The following is a 21,284-nucleotide window of genomic DNA, read 5'->3' as shown; positions in this document are numbered from 1 at the left end:
TTTACAGTGACTCTCCACACAGTAGTCCTGTGTTTCAGGCATGGAAATGGATTTTTCTCATCTTAGCTTGTAAAGGTCAAAAAATGTGCCTTTGTCAGGGCATGATTGCTGTGTGTTGTGAAATAGCACCTTCCCTTCACCAGTGCCATTTCCACATTCATTCATATCTTATTAGGAAGAAAAGTCAGATTGTCTTCCAGTTTCTGACCTATTCCTAAGATCCTAGATTATGCATATGCTGTGGCCATAGATGCAGTGGCTTTTAAGTTGTGAACTTGTCTAGTTGCATTGGGTGCTGTAACCTGCATTGCCATGTGCAGATGGAGACCCATCTGTCTCGCTGAACAAACAGGCTTGTAGCATCCACATCTTTCTGCATTTCTGAGATTCATGCAGTTATGTGAATTTTACCCAGGGGCTGGGAGAGTGAGCACATATATCCAGTAATCAAGACCTTTTTCCTGACATTCCTAATATCTGCCAGAATAGGAGGAGGATATGCTGGAATATGCTGCTTTGTAACATATTTTTCAGATTCTGAGACAGAAAAGTACACAGTAAAGTAGTTGTATTTTTGGAAGATTTTTCTAAAAATCTAGTCCTGCATAGAAATTTATGCAGAAAGTATGCCTGTTCTGCTAGTGCCTAATATTTCAGCAGGTTCATCAAATGTATTTGTTACTTAGCAAAGTCTGTTATTCCTCCTTAGCTATTAGTGTTTTTATTTTATTATACTATTAAACTATGAATATATTTTTACTTAATTTTACAGCCAGCAGAGCTCTCTAGCAAAACATTTTTCTCTTTTACGCTTTCAGATGTAAAATACAGAGGATTCTGCCAAGGCGTTAAACTAACTGATGTGCAGTGACCAATAAATTCTAACTTTATAATAAGTGCCAAATCATTCCAACTTTTCTTTGTAGTCACTCCATTAGCAGGAATCCCAGTGGATTCCTTTGGTATTCACATGCATATCAGAACTAATTCTCTGGGAATTTCAGGGCAATTCATCATTTTGCTCCGTGTTTTATGATGCCAAAAAATGTTGCGTGCATACATTATAAAATGGAAATTTAGGAACGCGCATCACAGCTGAAAATAGAAATCTGAGAGAACTTCTGTTTTCATTAGGCTATTAAATCTTCATTTTACATTTAACCCTTTGTAAATAAAGATTTGTGTATTTTCCTGGCTATTAAACTATTTTGTGGAAGAGTCTGTGCTGTCGTGAAGTCTTAGGGGAAACGTGTTGTAACTTCTTACCAATGAAGTGTTTGAGGAATGGTTTTCCTGCTCAATATTTGTATTACTCACAAATTTTTTTCCATCAGAAAGATCTGTGGGATTATATAGCGGGAACATTGCAGTTCGCATGGTAATAAACACAATTGGTGTAAAATACTCTTCGTGTTAGTGCTTTAACTGTTAAATTTGTAACAAAATAACAGAGTTTATTATAAGGTTTTTGTTTTAAAAGTGTTACTGACAGTTCAGAGCATTTCAGAGGCTTCTGAAATGCAGATATATTGGTAAGAACGAATTTGAAAGCTATATATTTTTTCATTGCTCACATAAGCTGTCTCAAATATCAATATGCCCATCTATATCGAAATGGGACATAGTGGTACATTATTGAAGGCTTAATATATATTGCATTGGCTTGTTATTTTTTACATCAAATAACTGTGTGCTTTTTCCTACTGTGAAACTAAAATGGCACTCCACATTTGTGTAAACCTATGAAAATTGCTGCTGGATCTTACTCTTGGTGCATCAGAGTGAAATATTTTCAAAAATATTTTGATTTATGCTTTTAGTCTTCTATTTTATTAATAATTCTAGAGATCTTTAAAAACATCTCCAACTATTCCTTTGACTCTGTTTGTAAGGGAATGCATGACTTACCAAGGTGGAGCTAATGTTTTGCATATGAATATTTTTAAAGACTCAAAGCCAAAATAGAATTGCAAAGTACACTGCTGGTTATTTTGTGTGAGACAGTTTAGAATTGTTTGGAGACATTGTGGGGGGTCAATTTAAAGAGCAGACAAAATGTCATGGTTTTTCAGATGAGTTATGCTTGTGGTTTGATGATACCTAAAGTAGGTCTTGGCCATTATTTGTGCAATAGAAGAATGAAGCATCTTCTCTTTTCTAAGTTTTGCCATGGTTTTGGTAGTTCTTGAAGAATAAAGGAGGATGATGGAGATAACTCTATGTAGGGGTCAAATTTGAGGTCATATAAATCAAATATACAATCCTTTGTTAAGTTATGACATTTACTTACATGAAATCATGAGTGGATGCTGCAGGTCATGAGATGTTAGCTGTCTTTGTCTTGGGATCACTTATGTATCTTTATTTCTTTTGACAAATCCAATGCTCTCTGCATTGCCTGCATACATAAACTCATAAAAGCAACTCTTGGCCACAGACACAAATCCTTCAATCAGCATTTTCCACTGTACCTTTCTGGCAAGTTGAGGTCCAAATGCAAATGTTTGTGGTTTTGTTCTAATTTTGAAGCTATGGGGCTTCAAACACCAATGCTCTCCACATCTAGTAAGGAGGATGCATGCAGCCTCTGTGGAATGGCAACTGCATAAAGCTGTAGCTGCCCTCGGTCTGGACCCCAGCAAAAGCATGTGGCAGGGCTGTAATGAGCATGTGTGCCAGCTGTCTGTTCTCTCTGTGTCAGCTGTATGTTCTAACATATTGTGGGGTTTTTTCTGTTCCTTCATCTTTTTCTGGACATCAAGCTTGTTTTCATTTGCAGCATAGCCTCCCTCATGCAAGCCCTGAGCACTGCCAGCAATCCCTGCTGTTAGTCAGGCAGGGTGATGCCCGCAGCTCTGTTCCTCTGGACACGGTGGCACTGGTGGACTGGTCACTTGTGAATAGGCCTTTCTTTGCAGCCACGTGCTTGCTGGCAGTGGGGCCACCCACCTTCTGCAGGCTTTAATTGGGGTGCTGCAATCGAGCTAATTTTGTTCTAGGGACAGTCAGAGGCCTTCAGTCTTTTGGAGGCTACCTTTAAAAATAGCACAGTGAACTGCACGCCAGCACAAGCAAAAAATGAGCACTTGTTTGGCTGTGTTTGATCCACTGGCAGTGCCATTGCTATCCTGCAAATGGTCCATGACCACGTGTCTGAGGAGGTGTGGGGAGGAGCACTGGAGCGTGCTGAGATCCTCAGCTCTGAATGGCCCTCAGCTAAGTTAAAGTTCACATGATATTATTGGATTTGGAGAATTTCAGGTAATTTCAAAGTTGTGAATTACCTTTGAAAATTGTGGGTATTTTTGGAGCAGGTTAACTTTATGGAATGTATGATTTCCAGAATTGTGAGAGGAGATGGACTGATACGCAGTTTTCATGTTGTTCTAGTAAGATGATGCTTCCTGGTGTTGCTCTTATATCATGACTCTTTCCAACTTGAATATTCTTAACTGGCAAAGCTTATCAAAGAATAAACAGACTCTGGCTGGGGAAGATATTCCAAAGTGAGAATTTTTGATAAACCTTGAGAGTGATGTTTGTTATGATTGTATGGCTGGGATTCAGATGTCACATCGTCTCTTTGGAAGTCATACAGGCTCCCTTAATGCCCACAGAAGTGAGCAAATGAAGGTTAAGTTTTGGGGTTGCTTCTTCAGTTTGGTGTTCATTTTTTTCCCCAGCAGTGCACTCCTGGTTATTCCTACTGAGTGTTTAAATGTAGGACCAGAAAGCACACCCTCAGCTACCAGAGGAGTGTCCAGTGGCACAGGGAAACTTGTGGAACTCGTGGCACAGTCAAAGAGTCCCAAGTTTCCTCCCCAGCTTGTTGAGAAGTGATGGATGTCAAGGAGGCGGTTGTAGGAAGGTGTAGGCTTCCGCTGTGAGTAGGTAGCACTGTGGCTCCTGTAGAAAGGCAGGGGTAGCACTGTTGTGTGCAGTGCAGGAAGTTGTTTGTCCAAAGCTCTGGAAAGTCTGAAGTTCCCAGAAATGTATTTGTATAGGGACCCCAATTTTTTAATGCTTGAAACATCTCTTGTGTGAGATCTTTGGCAGGTTGAGAGATAGGAACTACAGTAAAAAAATACGTAGGTATGGGGGCAGGGGACAAAGTGTAGATATATATGTAGTGTAGTTATTTTGCTTCTGCTGCTCCAACAAGTGACGTTCAAATTGTTTTCCACCTGTACTGAACACAGTAGTGTTGAGAAAATGCTGTTCTAAATTTTAGGAATGTGAGCTCTGCAAAAGTTTCTGGGGAAATCTGCAAAAGTTTCAGGAGATAATTGTTCCACCTGTGGAATTACACTTTAAGAGTAGAAAATAGTTTTCACAGACTGAGATTTAATAGGCTTTCACTTTGATTTAAACTGGAAAGTTTTTTCCATGTCTCCGGAAGTGATACTTCATTAGAGCAAACCTACCTCTGCAGTGTAGTCCAGAACCCTGAGAGTGGGACCACGTGCTTATTTCCAAGTAACAGTAGCTTCATTAAGGTGTGGTTACTAATTAAAAGTTCCTCCTAGCTCATATGCTATAACTCAACTTTGCAATTTATGTATATTATTAGCATAATTATTTTTAGATTATTTCTCTCTTGCTTAGCTTTTTGTTAATAATCAAGATATAATTTTATGTTTATATGTGTGCATATATTAACAGCAGCAATAAAATAATAGTCTGCAATGTATTCTTGTCCTTCTCTCAGGATAGGCATAGAAAGCCTATCCTTTTCATCTGTGTTACCTTCTAAGGAATGCACTCAGTGATATACATGCTCTTTCAGTGATATACATGCTCTTTCATAACTTTCATAAGTTAGACAAGTAGGGATACAAGATTATTCCATCCCATCGTTTGGATGTATCTTAAGGGTGTGCATATTGTACCTGCCCACCCCCTCACTTTACAGATGGAGCATACATATCTGATGCTTAGAAAGGTTTCTCAGAACACTTAAAATTCAGCTTTCTTATTGTTTTGATCTTATTTTCTTAATTCATAATTTTTAAAGTATGAATTTGGACTGTAATTAGCAGATTATTACAATTAGGTTTTTGGCTATTGCCGTTTTATTAGTGTAGCAATCCTAACATGCAAAGCAGACATTTGGGACTCAGCAAACCATGTTGCTGCCTCCAGTACATCTTAAAAGACCAAGTGGCAGAGTGTCTTTGTGGGTGTCATTGTTTGCAGTCTGGCTGGTTTGGTGTATTGGTAAGAAATCTTTTAGTTGCAGTTAGTCATTGTCACAAAGCGGGGCTACTCTTGGTTACGTCAGTGAAATGTTTGTAATGACTGGCTCTTGGAAGATTGAGCCACTGCTTGGGAGAACCGTGTGCTGCTGGGAGAGAATTGAGGCAGATAATGCCTGAGGATGTGTTGTTCCACTGCATTGTTGTCCTTGCCTTCTTTCTCTCTGTGGGAATTAACAAAGTTCCCCCTGATTGTGAGGAGCTGTTCTGGTTATCCAGTTTGCAGCAGTTCTTGCTGTTAGTGTGCTCTGGGATAGGGATGGAGAGGATGACCTGAGCCTGATGTGCTGCAGGGACAGGGGTTTCCTTCATAATTGTGGTGCTACCTTTAAATTAGAATTTTAAGATTGATGAACCTGTTTTCTTTGTCTTCCCTGTAGGACGGGTCACTGGGAAATATTGATGATCTGGCACAGCAGTATGCAGACTACTATAACACCTGCTTCACAGATGTGTGTGAGAGGATGGAAGAACTGCGCAAGAGGAGGGTTTCCCAAGACCTTGATTTGGTATGTAGAACAGTTACAACTTTATTAACAAATAATTGCCATTCATGCTCCAGATGAAGAATCAATATTGCAGCTTGAAGAATTCTACCCAGGGAAATAACTGTATGTGGTTGTGTTCACACATGCAAATGTTTCAGCCAACTCAATTAAACACTTGGAATTAGCCGGATTAGGTTTTTTCTAGGTATTTTTTATGATTCATTAAGCCTTGGAGTCTGCATTTCTTATTTCTTCTTTAATTAGAGTACTTCTTCCTTGCATACATTTGGTTGCAGTCCTCAACTCTCAGAGGCAAGGCACTGTCTGATGAAAGCATTGTTTCCTTGCTCCAAGATGATCCCAGTGTGAGCACAGTGAAACTGTGCAGGTTTTCAGTTGTGCTGTACAAAGTGTAAAGAGGGGCTTCTCAGAAGTCCAGGGTGCAAATACTGGTTCCAGGCTCCCAAATGTAAGCTGGCAGTTCTGCCAACTCCTTTCCATTACTTTATACATTATAGAACCTGTAGCAGGTGATGCAGGGTCACAGAGCTTTTCAGGATGGATGGGACGTGAGGAGGTCCCTAATCCAGCATTCAGCTCAAAGCAGTGTCAACGCTGAATTCAAACTAGGTTGCTCAGGACTTTATCTCATTGAGTTTGAAGACCTCCAGGGATGCAGATGCTGCACCGTCTCTGAGAAACCTGTTAATACTGCTTTGCTATCTTCATAGCGAACTTCTATTTTTAAATAATGTGTTGTGAGATCCTCCCCATAGCAATTTATACCTGTTGTCTGTTGTTCTCATGAAACATGCCTTTTTGATAACCTCCCCACAGATACCAGTAGATCATCTTGAAACTGTGTTTTCTGACAGTTTGGAGCTGAATCTCCCAATTGTTCTTGCTGGGCTCCGGCAAAAGTCCTTGAGAGTGCCTTGGTAGCAGCTGATGATGTGGATTATTTAAGGCTACTTTCTTTCTTTTTGGGATTCCAGGATACCAACTGAGAGGCTTCCAGAGTTTGTAGAGACTACAAACTTCAGTTACACAATTAGTGGCAGCAGAATCAAGGCAGGGAGTCATCATCTGCCCCACTGAAGTTTGTTAGTTTCTTCTTTATTTTTACATAGGAAAAAAAAAAAGCAAATGTTTTTGCAGATTTGTTGCTGCCAAGAAGTTCCAAGGGTTAAACAAAAAGCTATTGCAGGAAATTCTTTTGTAGACAGACCCTTCAGGCTTCTGTGCAGAGAAGTGATGGCACAGAACTGGGATTCTCATGAAAACCCCCACTCCTGGCAGGCCTGGTATTCTCGGTAGCTGTTGGCAGCAATGAAACCCCCTTTCCTGGTGCTCTTGGAAGGCAGCTGTGCTGGGTAACGGAGTGTGCCTTATGGCGGGAGAGGACCCCTTCATAGACAGATGGGCCTAATTTGGCTCCCCTCACTTCTGAAGCTGCAGAAGCCAGGCTGGAAAAAGCCATGTGAGCTTAATTAGCTCACATCAAAGGTGCAGATCTTCACGCTGGTTTAAATAGATGTGAGCTAACCAAAGACAGACCATCAAGTGATTCATTCTGTTCTAGAGAAGCTGTAGTCAGAGAAAGTGGCTGTGTGAAAAAGAGCCTGGAGATTCCTCTTCAGCCTCTCTGATACTGAGTTTGCTTACTCTAGTTGTCCAGGGATGACTTCTTGAACTGCCAGGTCAGAGAGAAGACAATGCAATTGAAAATTAAATTAGTGCTCCATTTTTGCTACATCTGTCACTCCTATAATACATTTTCTAGACATAAGATAGCAATTCTGCTGATAACATATGAGCCTATAGATATTAGCTCACTTGCCCAACAACTGCATCCAAACAGTGCTGACTGCAGCTGAATCTTGCTCTCATCAATGAACAGGCAGGCTCGACTTAGCTACACAGAGAGGGGGAAATAGCCATGTAGACTAGAATGTGATTTTAGTGTGATGAGCAGAAGAGTGAGTAACTTGTGGTGTTTTTTTGTCTCTATATACCTTGAGGAAAGGCAGTGTATTGGCAGACATTTGGGGATAGTGAATGGGAAGTAGTGCTGGGGTAAATGCCCAATGCCCATCCCAGATGTGCTATGATAGCAAAGAAAAAAAATGTACCAGATAGCAAATATATGCAGCTCCAAAATTATTATGCACCAGTACTGCGGGTCTGTTAGCCTAGGCTGACCTTGCTCTGCCATACATTGCTCTTCTAGCACAGATGAAGAAAGCAGTGCTGTCACTACATCCTGTCTTCCCAACAGTGGGGTTGTGCCGGAGCTGAAGGTGGGCAGTGTATCAGTTCTTCCTCCCCTCCCCAAAGGTCTTCTCCCTCTCTTTAGCGAAGTGAATATAGCAGAGCTGACATGCATGCAGTATTAGTGCAGATTTTCAGGGGTTTGCTGGAGTGGTGGTTACTGAATCCATATGAAAATGCAGTATTGAGTGCATAAAATTACTTAGCACAAACATAAAAGGTTAGGTTAGGTTACTGCTTTTACTGAATGCTCTGAACAAAGAGAAAGAGCAGGTCACCCCAGGAGTCAAAGCATCCTGTAAACCCTGCACAGAGAGGCCCTGTCAGGAGGAGCAGTGCAATAACAAAGACATGCCTGAGTTGGCAGAGCTTTGGCAGGAACATGTATTTAGCACCGGCTCGCCCAGATTGCCCTTTGTAGCACGTCCACTGGAAGGACAGAAATATGAACTGTTTATTTCTGCTTCTGTACCCTTTGAAATAATTTTAAGCTGTTTGGGCGCAAGTGTTGATATCTTGATTGTACATTGTACTTTCTAATCAGCTCTCCAGCCTTTCCTATCACACCATGGCCATTTCAGTCTAGATATCCTGCTCTGAAGTTGAATTAAAAAAAAAATCACTTGGTAAAATTATTTGGGAAAGCAGCATATCTTGTGACAAAACAGTGGGTGCAGATGGAGCTGAACCCAGAATATTTTTCCAAATGGCAGTGCTGTCAAGGATTGTTAGTTCTCCCTAAACACGATAAGTGCTTTCTGTGTTTGGAGTTTTGCCTATGTTTTTGTAGTGAAGAATGTGCTTGGGTTTGGACACTAATGTTTGTGAACAGCATGGGAGTTGCCCACATTTCCTAGCATTTGGCCTATTCCTGTACACCATGTGGGCTTTTGGCTGAGGAAGAACTGCAGGTGGAGTAGATAGAGTGGATTTTCAGGCCCATAATGAATGTATCTGGTAATATTGAGGTGGACATCTGCTAAAATATAGTTATGGCCAGAGAAGTGACTCTGTGAGGATGGTATTTTCTAACTGTTCACATGACATCCCTGTCTTTAAATTGGAGAAACATGAATTAGACAGATGAACTGCTCAGTTGTATAAGGAACTGGTTGGATGGCCACACTCCAGTGGCTCAGTACCCAAATGGAGATCAGTGATGAGTGGTGTTTCTTAGAGAGCAGTATTTGGATTGGTGCTGTTTAACATCTTTGCTGGTGACAGGGAGAGTGGGATCAAGTGCACCCTCAGCAAGTTCGCTGATGAGTGGAGTGGTCAGCACACTGGAGGAGAGGGATGCCATCCAGGGCTACCTGGACAGGCTTGAGAGATTGACCTGTGAAGCCTCATGATATTCAAAAAAACCAAGTGCAAGGTCCAGCAAATGTGTTGGGGCAATCCTGTGCACAGGTACAGGCTGGGAGGAGAATGAATGAAGAGCAGCCCTGGGGATAAGGTTTTAATGGTGTTGATGGATGAAAAACTTGATATGACTTGCAGTGTGTGCTCACAGCCCTGAAAGCCAACCAGACCCTGCACTGCATCAAAAGGAGTGTGGCCAGGAGGTCAACGGAGGTGATTCTTCCCTTCTACTCTGCTCTGCATCCAGTTCTGGAGTCCCCAGCACAGGAAAGATGCGCGGGAACTAGGTTCATTCAGCCTGGAGAAGAAAAGGTTCCACGGGGACCTCACTGCCGCCTTCCAGTAGCTAAAGGGGGCTACAAGAGAGCTGGAGAGGCACTTTTTACAAGGGCATGTAGTGAAGGGTGAGATACTGGAACAGAGAAGTTGTGGGTGCCCCATCCCTGGAAGTGTTCAAAGTCAGATGGGGCTTTGAGCAATCCCATTGCAGTGAGGTTGGAATGAGATGATCTTCAAGATGTGTTTCAACACAAACCATTCTATGACCTGCTTCCTTTGTGTCTCTGGGGTCATACCTGCATGGCTTACTGACAAAAGCAGATTTGCCTTGCCTGTCAGCAGGGCAGGACAGCATTGACTTAGCCATGAAAGAGCAAACTGCATTCTGTTCTCATCTATCACTGACAGCAGCCAGCCAACTGCTGCTGGCGAGCTCTGTATTGGAGCTGATGAGCCTGAAGTCAAAGAATGGCTTGAGGTTTTCTGATGGACTCTGACAGCTACAGTTGGGGCACTGACAAGTTGCATCCATCTTTTGTCTTGCAAATTATCTAAAATTAATGCCACTGAAAAGCTAAATGGTATAGTAGAATACTTTTTTCCCACATTCATGTAATTAATTTCATGTGTAGAAGAGGAAGTGTTCAAAATCTCTCTATACACTGTGATAAAGTACAATGAATTCATTTGGAAAAATTACCTTGCCTAATTCTGGCTGTTTTTACAATACCTGCACATGTACACAGGCAAAGCCAGAAAATAGAAGATAACATAAAACCATCATAAGTTTCTCGTCCTACTTCCAACATCAATGTAGTCTTCCTACGTCTTGTCTGTGCATGGTTTTATAAGATGCTCAACATCCAGTTGTTTGTTTACAGATGGAGTTCACCATGTAGGTAATGTCATCCCATATAAATGGTATGTACAGCAAGAAAAAGGGGAGGAAAAGCAGCAAAAGTAGAGTAATTAGTAATTTGAGTGATAGAATAATAATGATTTTTCCTCTTTAGAGCTGCATTTGTCTGTTATAGTACTACTGGTTGGCATTATCATCAGGCTATTTGTGAAACTAGCCAGCCTTTGCTGAAATGTACTAAAACACCCAGAACAGTTGCAGTCAGTGATTGATGTATATTTAAATAATCTTCAAGAGAGTTAGCCACCAGTTAGCTGGAGTTGGGATGCTGAATGTGTTTGTGGAGTGTGCCTGTGTCTACTCTATAGCTGACACTAGTCATGTCTGCTATTCTTCACATCATACATTAATATTTCAGGATCCTAGAATAGACTGCTTATTCCTGCTATGAAATGATCACCTCTGCTTTGCAAATTCAGTACTGGCTGCTGTTATCATTAGTCCTGAGAGGACACCTCTGCATCTCACTGGAATAGGATTCCACTGTTTTGTTTTGTCTTGCTGGCTGTAAGAGGCCCTCCAAAGTATAAACAACATCTGAGTTTAATTTAAAAGGTATCTACAGCACAAAAAGAAAAAAAAAAAAACTGGAGAACACAGATAAGATTTCGTAATTTTTTGCAAGTCTCCAGGTCTTATGGGGCAGATACGCAGAAGAAAAAGTAGCAGTAGAAGGTGTGGACTTGAAGCATCATTGTGAATTTATTTTTACTCAGTACAGATTGAACTAGGATTAGGCCTGAGTATGAGTTACATAAAGTAGATTCACCTAGAAAATAATTAATGGAGATTTACTGTGTGTGCAGTCTCAGTCTCTCAGTATTTTAGGCTTATATTTATAATTTAAATTCATAATGACATTTCCTCATTAATGGAGCTTTTTAAAGGTAGACACAATGGAAATTCTGGAACAGGCTATTTTTAGTGTCTCATCACAGACGAAGGCAGCAAAGGCATTAAAATATAGAGCTAGCATTAAACATGAAAACAAAGCAAGGCTTGTTCCATATGCAGCAAAGTGAATACCATTCTTAAACTGTTCTTAGTTCACTTAATACTAGCAGACTAAGTAAAAATCTCTCCACTTTCTGCAATCTAATGACCTCCTGCAGCCTCACCACTGTTTTTGTTGGAAGGCCATTTATGAATAATCCCTTAGGCAAAATCTGTTCATTGGTAGGCTGGGGACTCAGTGGACTTTGCAGCTGTGATGATTTGGGTGACCTTATATTCCTTTCATACTTTTGGAGGACCCTTGTTTTTTTGGAGTAGGATCTTTTGTTTAGCACTTCTGGTCTTCTGAAATATTTTTGATCACGTCAGTGTTACAGGAAAAATAGGCTGTCAAAGGTAATTGGTTTTTGTTTGTTTTTTTCTGAGCTCATAATACTGTTATAAACAAAATAATATTTATGTTATAAATAGAAAAGATAACTGACTTCTGGCAGTCTGGTAATTGTGGAGGGGAGAAATTCTCTTTAGCTTTATAACTGTCTAGGTATTCTTAATCTTCTAACATCATTTGTAATCATTTTCTTGTCCCTTTGCATACAGCAGGAATTTTACATTGAATCTTAGATCAGTTGAATATATTCTTACTGTGCTCTTCTTTTATGCCAGAAACAGCACAGATCTGGTGGAACTGACAGACTGGATTTGTATTAACTCTGATTTAATCTCATTGGAGCCTGAGGACTAGAGGGAAGGAGTAATTGATTGACTAACTTTAGCTCCCTTTATCTATTTTTTTCTTTCTCCCTTTAGAATTTAAAAGTGACAGCAAAACTGGAAATGTACAGCATCATGCTGGTAAATTTCATTGCAATGGATACAATTGTTTAAAAAGAGAGCAAACTAAATTGTCATTTAGAAGGTGCATCTCTGAGGGGAAAAAAAAAACAAAACAGAAAAAACAAAACTAACAAACAAAATCAACTCAAACCTGCCTAAACTCTGTGGTGAACAGTTTATGTGATGTGCAGCCCTGCAACCCAACTTGTCATTCAGATATTACTAGATTTCCAAGATACCCAGCTGAGTGGCATTACTCTGGGAGGACAGCAATGTGTATTGGCTGTGTTAGAAGAGTGTCAGACTTTTGTGATGTGATAGCAGCTAAACCAACAGAGGAATGAACCGAAAAGGTGTAATGTTTTCTATTAAGATTACTCTTCTTTGTCTTTGCATAGTGTCAGCTTGACTCCCCAGGCAGCCTCTCTGTGCTCTCCTTCTGTGGTTCCCCAGCCACTGCTGACCAGTCCATCTATGTGTGTTGAAGACAGCTGGCAGCAACTTCAAATGTCAACTAACTGTAGCACTTGCTTGTGCCTCTTCTAAGACCCCAAGTAGGGAAACACCACTGCATGTCCTCGAGGAATAGTAAGAATACTGCTCAAGATGGATGTCGTGAGGTTAGCTGAAAAATCTCGCTTGTGAGAACTGTAACAGCCTTGCAGGTCATTAGGGAAAACAAACAGGTCTTAATCAATAATAAATCAAGAGCATGTTGTGAGGAGAATGAGAAACACATCGTGAGTATTGGTGCACATCTGGATGTGCTTTGGAATGTCTGTTTCTCTGCAGCAGGAGGACACTCTTCCAGAAAAGAAGCCCAGAGGAAGGCAGGCCTCCATCTGTGAATTCAAAGGGACTGGTTCCTTTTTTTTCTCTTCTGCTGGCCTGGCCCCTGCTCTTCATGATGTAGGTTCTGATGCTCCACAGCTACTCTCCTTTGATCTTTCCATGCTTTATCTTCTCTGAGTGTTGTGTAGGTTTCCTGTTTCAGCAGTGTCGCCTGAAGCACACGGAGAAATGCTCCATTTCAAACAAGATGCTCTGTGAATTTTGTGTTTGAAGGAGAACTCAAGCAGTTTGAAGAGACGTGATTTCTTTGCTGAGTGATCAATCTGTTTTCCACAAAATAATGAAAAGAAACGGCTATCAGCTGGAAATCCCTCTTCCTAACTTCCATATGTCATATCCTTCTTGATTTATATTTTTAGGTTTTCCCCAATGGTTTAGATTGCAGCTTCATTTTACAAAAGGGAACAAAGTAATCTGGGATTACTACATCCAGTTTTTCCCTGATGCTAAGGCTTCTTTGGTTCTTCAAGCAAATAGATTTGGGAAAGCCAATAATCCTGTAAAAATATACATATGAAAATGAACAGGTAATATGTTCAAAAGAATTCCATTTCAGTTCCTTATCAGAGGGATTAATTTCTTGCATTGCTTGTGGCCATGATGAATAAAATCAGTTATGGATTAGAAATTAATGAAAGAAGAAAGACTTGAAATGATTAGCAAAATTTGGAATTCATAAGCTCGTTACGAAACACAGACTGGTAATTTTTACTTTATGTCAGTGTCTTTTGCCTGTTGCTGTTGAAGTTCCTGATAAGACCACAGTTAAAATTGTTAGGTTTACAATTCATGTGAAACTAGTGGCAGTTGAATTGTGTACCCTGGTGCATTTAAGGCTGTAAAGATGATAGGAATAGCATCATAATAAATCAGTATTTATAGATGTGGAAAAATAGACAAGCTTTTCATCATATAAGGCTTTATTCATCCAGATAAATTAGACGATAAAAAGATAGCAAAAGAAAAATCAGAATTTGTAAGCTTTCTCTAAGACAAAATAGGCTGATAAACAGTATTTGAAAGAAGTCCATCTCCCCTTCCCTTCCCAGGGGCACACAATTCAGGCTTCTGACAGCTTTCTGTCTTGGTGTGTCCACAGATCACAGAATCAGTCTTCTGAGTTGAAAGAGATCCACAAGGATCATCAAGTGCAACTTTTAAGTGCACAGTCCATACAGGGATTGATCCCGCAACCTTGGTGAGGTTTTTTTTTTTTTTGGCACCAGGCTTTAACCAACGGAGTTAATCTCAGGATCATGGTAGCTGAGCAAAGATTAAGCTGTAGCTGGAGTCCATTTTGACAAAAGAGAGAGATTTTAAAGTTTTGAAGCACATGCCAAGTGCTAAAAGTCACACAAATGAGAAGTAAAAAGGAAGTCAGTCATCAGAGTAGCTTTATTTTGTTCATGTGGTTAACTGTTGAAAGCTATACATAATTGGAGCCTTCAGTTGCTAGCCCACACAGAAGCTCACCAAATAGTTTTATTTCTCCTTTGTGTAGCACTTTCCACCCTCAAAACCCTTGAAAAACATTAATTAGCCTTTGTTGCTTCCTTTGAAGCTGGTAATTTTAGGATCATTATCCTTATTTAGGCCTCGCCTCCCCGAGATTCAGCCGCTGATGAAGATTTACCTGTGTAATTCCCTAATTCCTCCTCTGTAGCTAAATTTACAACAGAGTAACCTGAAATTTATAGTAAGCTCAGAACAACCTAATAATTCACAGTGGTGTAGCTGTAAACAAATCCTGGCCAGTGAAGCACTGAAGCCAGCAGGTGACAGACGCCATGGCTGACCTGCAGCTCAAGCCTCAAATCCAGTCCATTAGACCATACTTCAGGAAAGCAGGATGTACTTCAAAACTGTGCCACACTCTTTAGAAACTGTTCCTGGTCTGGCAGCTTCCCTTTGCAGCTGGCATGTAGAGGTCTGATGAAGAGTCTAGCTCTCTTGGTCAGTAGCTGACTGCCACCATCTCTCATTCCTACCATCCTGCCTGTACTTGAAATAATCATCTGACGTATGGCAGGGGTAACAGAAACAAAGGGGTGCTGTGGAAGAGACTCCTGATTTCTTCAGTGTGTTAATTTCACTGGCATAATGTCAATTGGTGAGGACTGGAAAAAATGCTCTTATTAAACCCTAAATGAGATATTTCATTTTGAGCACCTGTGGGAAAGCATGAGAAATGAAGGGCATGGTGTGCAAAGTAGTAGGAGGTGGTGGTTTGATCCACTGCTGTAAAAAAACAAAGTTTGGTTTTTCCCTCTGCCTGAGGAAATCTGAACTCTTATCTCTTATCTTGAAGCACAGTACTCTGCAATTTAATATTCTGTCTTAACCTTATCTGTTAATCAACCCTGTTCACATATGTAAACAGTTCCTGGTGTAGCAATGGGAAGAGCAACATCTCATCTTCCAGGTAGGCATCTTCACAAAGTTTGTGAATCTTTTCTTTTTCACTTGCAGGTTAAAAAATTCAGATATTTTAAACATGGTTATACAGGAATGGAGTAGGAATGTGAATCTTAGCCCAAGGTTTTTTGACACCTTTTTATTTTTATATTATACATTTTTATATAAAATAAATAATAATATAATTACATTTATATGTTTTAAATTATTTTATATGTTTTGGTTACTTCACATCAGAATGATAGTCTAAAAAGGAACTAAGACGCTGACCCTCTAGCAAAATTCAAATTTATTTTTCTTGATTGCTATTTTTTACTCCATAATTAGTTTGGATAATGTTTTGTTTGTAGGACAGACAATAGCAGAAAAGTTATCTCCTGTGATCTCTTTTTCTTTGAGTAGCCTCTCAAGTTAATAGCAAGACTAGCTTAATGCTAGGCTGGATAAGTGTTTTGACAGATTTGGTAATTTTGTTTGGTTTTCCTCCTTTGAGCTGAGTTATGTTTAGTCTTAGTGGGTTAATTTTCTTGTGGCTATTGAATTGCAGGTGGTACCTGTAAACTCACATTTGCTCTTGAAATATATACAGGTGTTATGTAGCAGTCATCTTAATTTGCTAAGAAATGTTAATGTTCTTCAAATTTTCTTTAAACAGTGGAAATGGAATAACACCAAGAATTGCATCAACTCTAGACTTTTATTTGGTAACATGGAAGTTTTTCATAAAGCTTTCCATGACTGAATGACAAGGCGCATTTAGACATGGAACATACTTTGTTAAAAACGTGTAGATAAACAAATTAAATACATTATTTTCAGTGTTTTACATTTTGGCTAGGGTAAACAGTTTCTACAAAAGCTAAGTAGTCATCAAGTTTTGTAGCTGAAATTTTGGTCTGAAAGTAGGAAAGGACATTAGGAGGAAGGAAAGGTGAATGTGAATTTTGGCAGTTGGACTTGCCTTCTTCAGAGCTTCTTGCTCAGTTTTTCCACTCCTGTAGGTTTTGGTTGGGTTTTTTGAGGCACAGGTGTGTGCTCAAGGAAGAAGCGTCAACTTTGGGGCAGAAAGTGTGGGGCAGGGAGTCCGAGAGCATCAGGAGCAGGTGCCCCAAGAGCTGGGACCTCTCTGCATTTCTCAGGTGACAGAAGAGGAAACAAGGAGATTTGGCCATTGCTTGTTTACAAGGGAAAGAAGTGAAGTGTTAGAAGGCTGGGTGAATAAGTCACTAGAAAACTAAGGTGGAGTAAAGAACAGGTAATGCACTCTTGTGGCAGCAAGATATTTGTGCTTATGTGAGACCTGAACTGTCTGCATGGACTAGAATATTGTAATAGTGCAACATAATTTATAATTAATAACAATTAAAAAATCCCCACAGTTACATAGCACAACTTGTCATTTTAAGGCACAAAAAAAATGTTATAAGCTGTTAAAAGTTAGAGCTAGAATGGTTGCCAGTTCTTGGCAGAAATGTGTTCACACACCAGTGCACTCTTTTTCTGTCAATCTGTCATGGTCACTGGCCATAATGAGGCTTGCTTTGATAAGGCACAAGGTCAAAGGAGGAGATTTGGAATAACAGTTTTGACCTTTTCATTATAGGTACTGTAGGAGAAGTGGTTGAGCCACAGTCAAAGTTCTGACTGCCACTACAATAGGTTGCTCTGGAACTTTGTAAGCTCCAAGATGAAACTAATGAGAAAAGAGAAATGAAAGAATTGAAAAAGAAAGTCATCTCATGGTTGGACAGTTGGGATTTTTTGAGTGTTTTATACACCTGAAAACACTTATGGGCAAAATAATAAAATTGAAGTTAGCCCTCTCTTAGTTCAGCTGTTCTGTCATCACAATTCTCTTCTGTCATCACAAAATGACAGAAGGAATTAAAACTGTTAACGTTTAAGAATGAACTGCAGAAGTTCAGTGAAAAAAACTAAGAATACAGAAGGTATCTACTCTATTATAGCTTCATTTGGAGCAGTGAAAGGAAATGAGTATCCCTAGAGTTTGCATCCTAAATGCATTTCTTCTGCTCTTTAAAATTACAAAAATAGAAATACCTTCCTGACCATAGTTCGGTCAGCAAATGGAGAAGAAAGCCAGGAAGATGTTTTATCTGAGTGAGTGATACTGAACATCGGAGGTCTGCACTGAAGTTGGAGATGGGCATTTTTCCAAAAGTCACTTTCATGGGAAGCATAGCAAAGTATGGTGGGAAACACTCTATATCCATGCTACATGCAACAGGAAATATTATTGTTTTCCCTAAATAGTAGGAACACAATTGATTTTCTCTTCTTAGTGATCCATTGAGATTCTTCTGATTGAAACTACTTAGATTTCTAAACCAAGCATTTTTCTATAGTGGCCTTTGTTGACAGTAAAAGGGGTATAGTTAAGGCAAGACATAACCATTGGGTTTATAGCAGATTACCTGTTGTTTCCATTCAGCTTTTCACATAAATGACTTTTTTAACTCTTCTCTGTTGAATCTTGAGGTCCTCCTAGCACTGAAGAATGTTTTATAATTCATTATCATTGACATACTGTGAGATGATTCCTTTGAAAGGCTATTTTTGGTTGCACAGTAGCAGCTCTTCAAGTATGAAAGCTTTCTTTAGAGATGATCACAGCAATTTTCAAATCTCTACCTGTAAACTTAGGGACTCTCTTAAAAAGCTAGTGATCTTGCATCTTTTTCATGATCTCTGGGACATATCTTCTTGTATTTTTTGTTACACCTATTTCCCTTTATCATTTTATGACCACAGTCCTTGTCATCCTCTATCAGTCTTGAAAACAGGAATATTTCCTGTATGAGATCACAAGTTTGCCACAAACTGAAGCCTAACAATTTCCATCTTAAGAAAAAAAAATCTGAATTTAATCTAATACATTAGACAGTGCCATTCTAGTTCCTACTGCTAATGTGATTCTTTGTAATTGATCTCTTACCTCAGAAACACCTTGAAAGTTAGCAACTTTCATTTACTTCCAGGGATAGATATTTTGTCAATGTGTAATCCTAAAAATTTGGTGGCAGTGTTTATCTGTTTCCTTTTCCATATAAATGCATATCCTGTCATGGTAATACATTACGTAATGTAGCATTTATAACACAGAAATGCTGACCCTGTAGCACATAGATTATTCATAGCCCAAACCCACCCAAAATGGAATGATACAAAATGAGCTGTGTTTTGTCTCACCTTTTTAACTGGAGGGAAATGGCACATTTTTTTCAGTTCACACCAAACAGAAACACCAAAGAAGATTTGGAAATCTAAAAGGGTGTCTTAAATTATTTGCTCTTTAAGCTGTCTGAACAGTGGAATGAAAACGAAATGACTACTTGTGAACAAGTACAACCCATGAGTATTTAATGTAATTTTAATAGCTCCTTTTATTAAGAGTAGCCTATTAGAATTTTTTAAGGAATCTATTGATCCATGTCTCTGGCTTTGGTAGAGTTCAGTATCTATAGTAAGAGTGTACAAAAAATCATCTTATGCATCGTACTAAGAAAATTAACTTTATTTGGCACTAATCACACTGCTTGTCCTGGTCTTACTTGCTGTTGCTCATGTCAGGACTGGACAGGTGAGCAAGGCTTACAGAAGTCAGACCTGTTTCTTATCCTTGTTCATTACCTTCAGAACATTGGAAATTCTTTTGAGCAAGAATTTATAAGCCTGCAGAAAGGGGTTATGCAAAAGCAAGACATTTCTTGAAACACAAGCATATCAGTCTTTGTACCCTTTGTCTTACCAGCAGCTTCAGATCAACACAGATGCAACAGGCAACAGAAGCAGGCACAGATGCAGTTATGTTGAGTGGCAAGGTATTTTCCAAATGGGGAATGTTGTGGATTATTTATCTCTGCGTTTGAGCATAAGACTTTTATTTCCACTGCTGTGTCAGGGCAGCTAAGTGGCAGATGAAAGGCTTTGATCACCAGTGCTGGATTTGTCAGCCTCTATCCCAGAGCAGATAGATGATAAAATACCTGAGGAAGTGGCACATTGTTCTAGATTAATCACATTTATCCCTCAGTGAGAGCTCAGATATTGCCTCTGTACTGCCTTGTTACAGGAGACATGAAGTTATGGAGGACCCTCTGTTTCTTCTCTACTGACTCTCCTTCCATGACACCACATTTGTTCTCTAGGCTGTTCTCATTACTAGTTGCTGTCATCTTCCCCTTGCATCCCACTCCTTAGTAGCTCAGCCTGTGCCCCCCTGCCTTCCTCATTTTACTCTACCCATGCATCTTTTCAAAGCTTCACAAGATTTTCTTGGAGTAAAAGTCCTCACAGCACCTCTTTCTCCATTCACTTTGTCCCACATGTGTCATTTTTTTTTCCTTGAGCACCTCCTACACCCCACTTTCTTCCCATCCTTCTATAGTCCTTATTCTTTCCTGCATTGTCTGCCTGGTTGGATGTTGTTACCTCTTAGAGAGCAGTGATTTTGTGCTACCAGCTATGCTACTTCTGCAGAATAGCAATAGAAAGAATAGCAAAGATCAGAAATCTATGCAAATTCAATCCCTTGGAGACTAGTGAGTTGAGGGTAGTGCACATGTAAAATGTCCCTTGAAACACAGAATAAACGAAAAGCGAAGCTGTTTATTTAACTTCTCTGCTTACAGCTGTGGATTAGACATCACCATAAGCAGTCTGCATCTCAGCTACACCAGATTAAGTTTGCAGCACCTGCTCTGGGATAAAATTTCCAGTTATTGCAAAAAGAGGAGTGGAAATTCTCTCTGTAGTTATGTGTGAAATGCGTAAACCAGAAGTGAAACACAAATACAACAATATCTGAATATTTTTTGTTGTGGTTGAAGGTGTGTTACTGAACCTATTTTGTTTTAAGTACTGTTGTATTTCATGGTTTTTACCTTGGCTTTGTTGTATAATTTTGAGAAACTACCTGATGCCTCCTTTGCTCCAAGATAGATTCAGCTTTCCTTATCATGCTTAACAGATGTTGATCAGACCTGTCTTCAAACTGTCCCAGCATGTTAATTCCACTGTCTCCCTAGGCAAACTATTTTAGCATTCATAATATCTGTAATACAATGGTGGTTCTTCACACAACAACGTGGCATGAAGCCTTGTGCTTACCTTATGATTCACTGTAATCCCTGCATCCTTTTTAGCAAACCTGTTAGCTCCCCAGATGTTCCTCACCCTGAATGTCTTTGTCTGGGCAGTTCTGGTTTAAATGCAGTACCTTCCAGTTTTCAATATTACACAGCATCTGATTCCCAAACATTAGGCCAGAATAACCTGCTTTTTCAGTTATTTCCCTAGAAGTGGTGATGGATTGACATGTTCATTTCTTTAGGATGGAGCCTTAAAGGAAAACAACCTTTGTCTCTCTAATGGGTAATGTCAGTACCTTCCAGCCCTGTGCGTCTCAGTAACAGAAGCAGGCAACAGTCTCTTCTTTGCACCTTTCTCATTTAATCTTTCACCCAGAGATCAAGCATATATTTATTGATCTAATTATGTGTGAACCAATAGGTATATATTAATATAAATTTCACTAGCTTTGACAAGAATGAATTTTTAATTGCCCAGTCCCATTACATCTTCACTGATGGAGGTGGTTTTTTTCAGCTCCTTCTGAAAAGCATATCCCAC

General features: G+C 39.6%; 1 protein-coding gene across 7 annotated transcripts in view; it reads left to right on the top strand.

Annotated features, from left to right (window-relative positions):
- LOC139592762 (SAM and SH3 domain-containing protein 1-like) overlaps nt 1–21,284 on the top strand; it is a 535,591-nt gene that overhangs the window by 431,509 nt on the left and 82,798 nt on the right. For all 7 annotated transcript variants that reach the window (XM_071432988.1, XM_071433032.1, XM_071433024.1 and 4 more), the window contains exon 2: nt 5,636–5,764. In XM_071432988.1, coding sequence (XP_071289089.1) covers nt 5,636–5,764 — 129 coding nt within the window. The remainder of the gene's footprint in view (nt 1–5,635; nt 5,765–21,284) is intronic.

Source organism: Agelaius tricolor, unplaced genomic scaffold (assembly GCF_023055355.1).
Source record: "Agelaius tricolor isolate 1412-34295 unplaced genomic scaffold, bAgeTri1.0.p SCAF_1, whole genome shotgun sequence".
NCBI classification, from domain to species: Eukaryota; Metazoa; Chordata; class Aves; order Passeriformes; family Icteridae; genus Agelaius; species Agelaius tricolor.
Note: the sequence above shows the minus strand (reverse complement) of the source record. Positions and strands in the feature narration are given on the sequence as shown.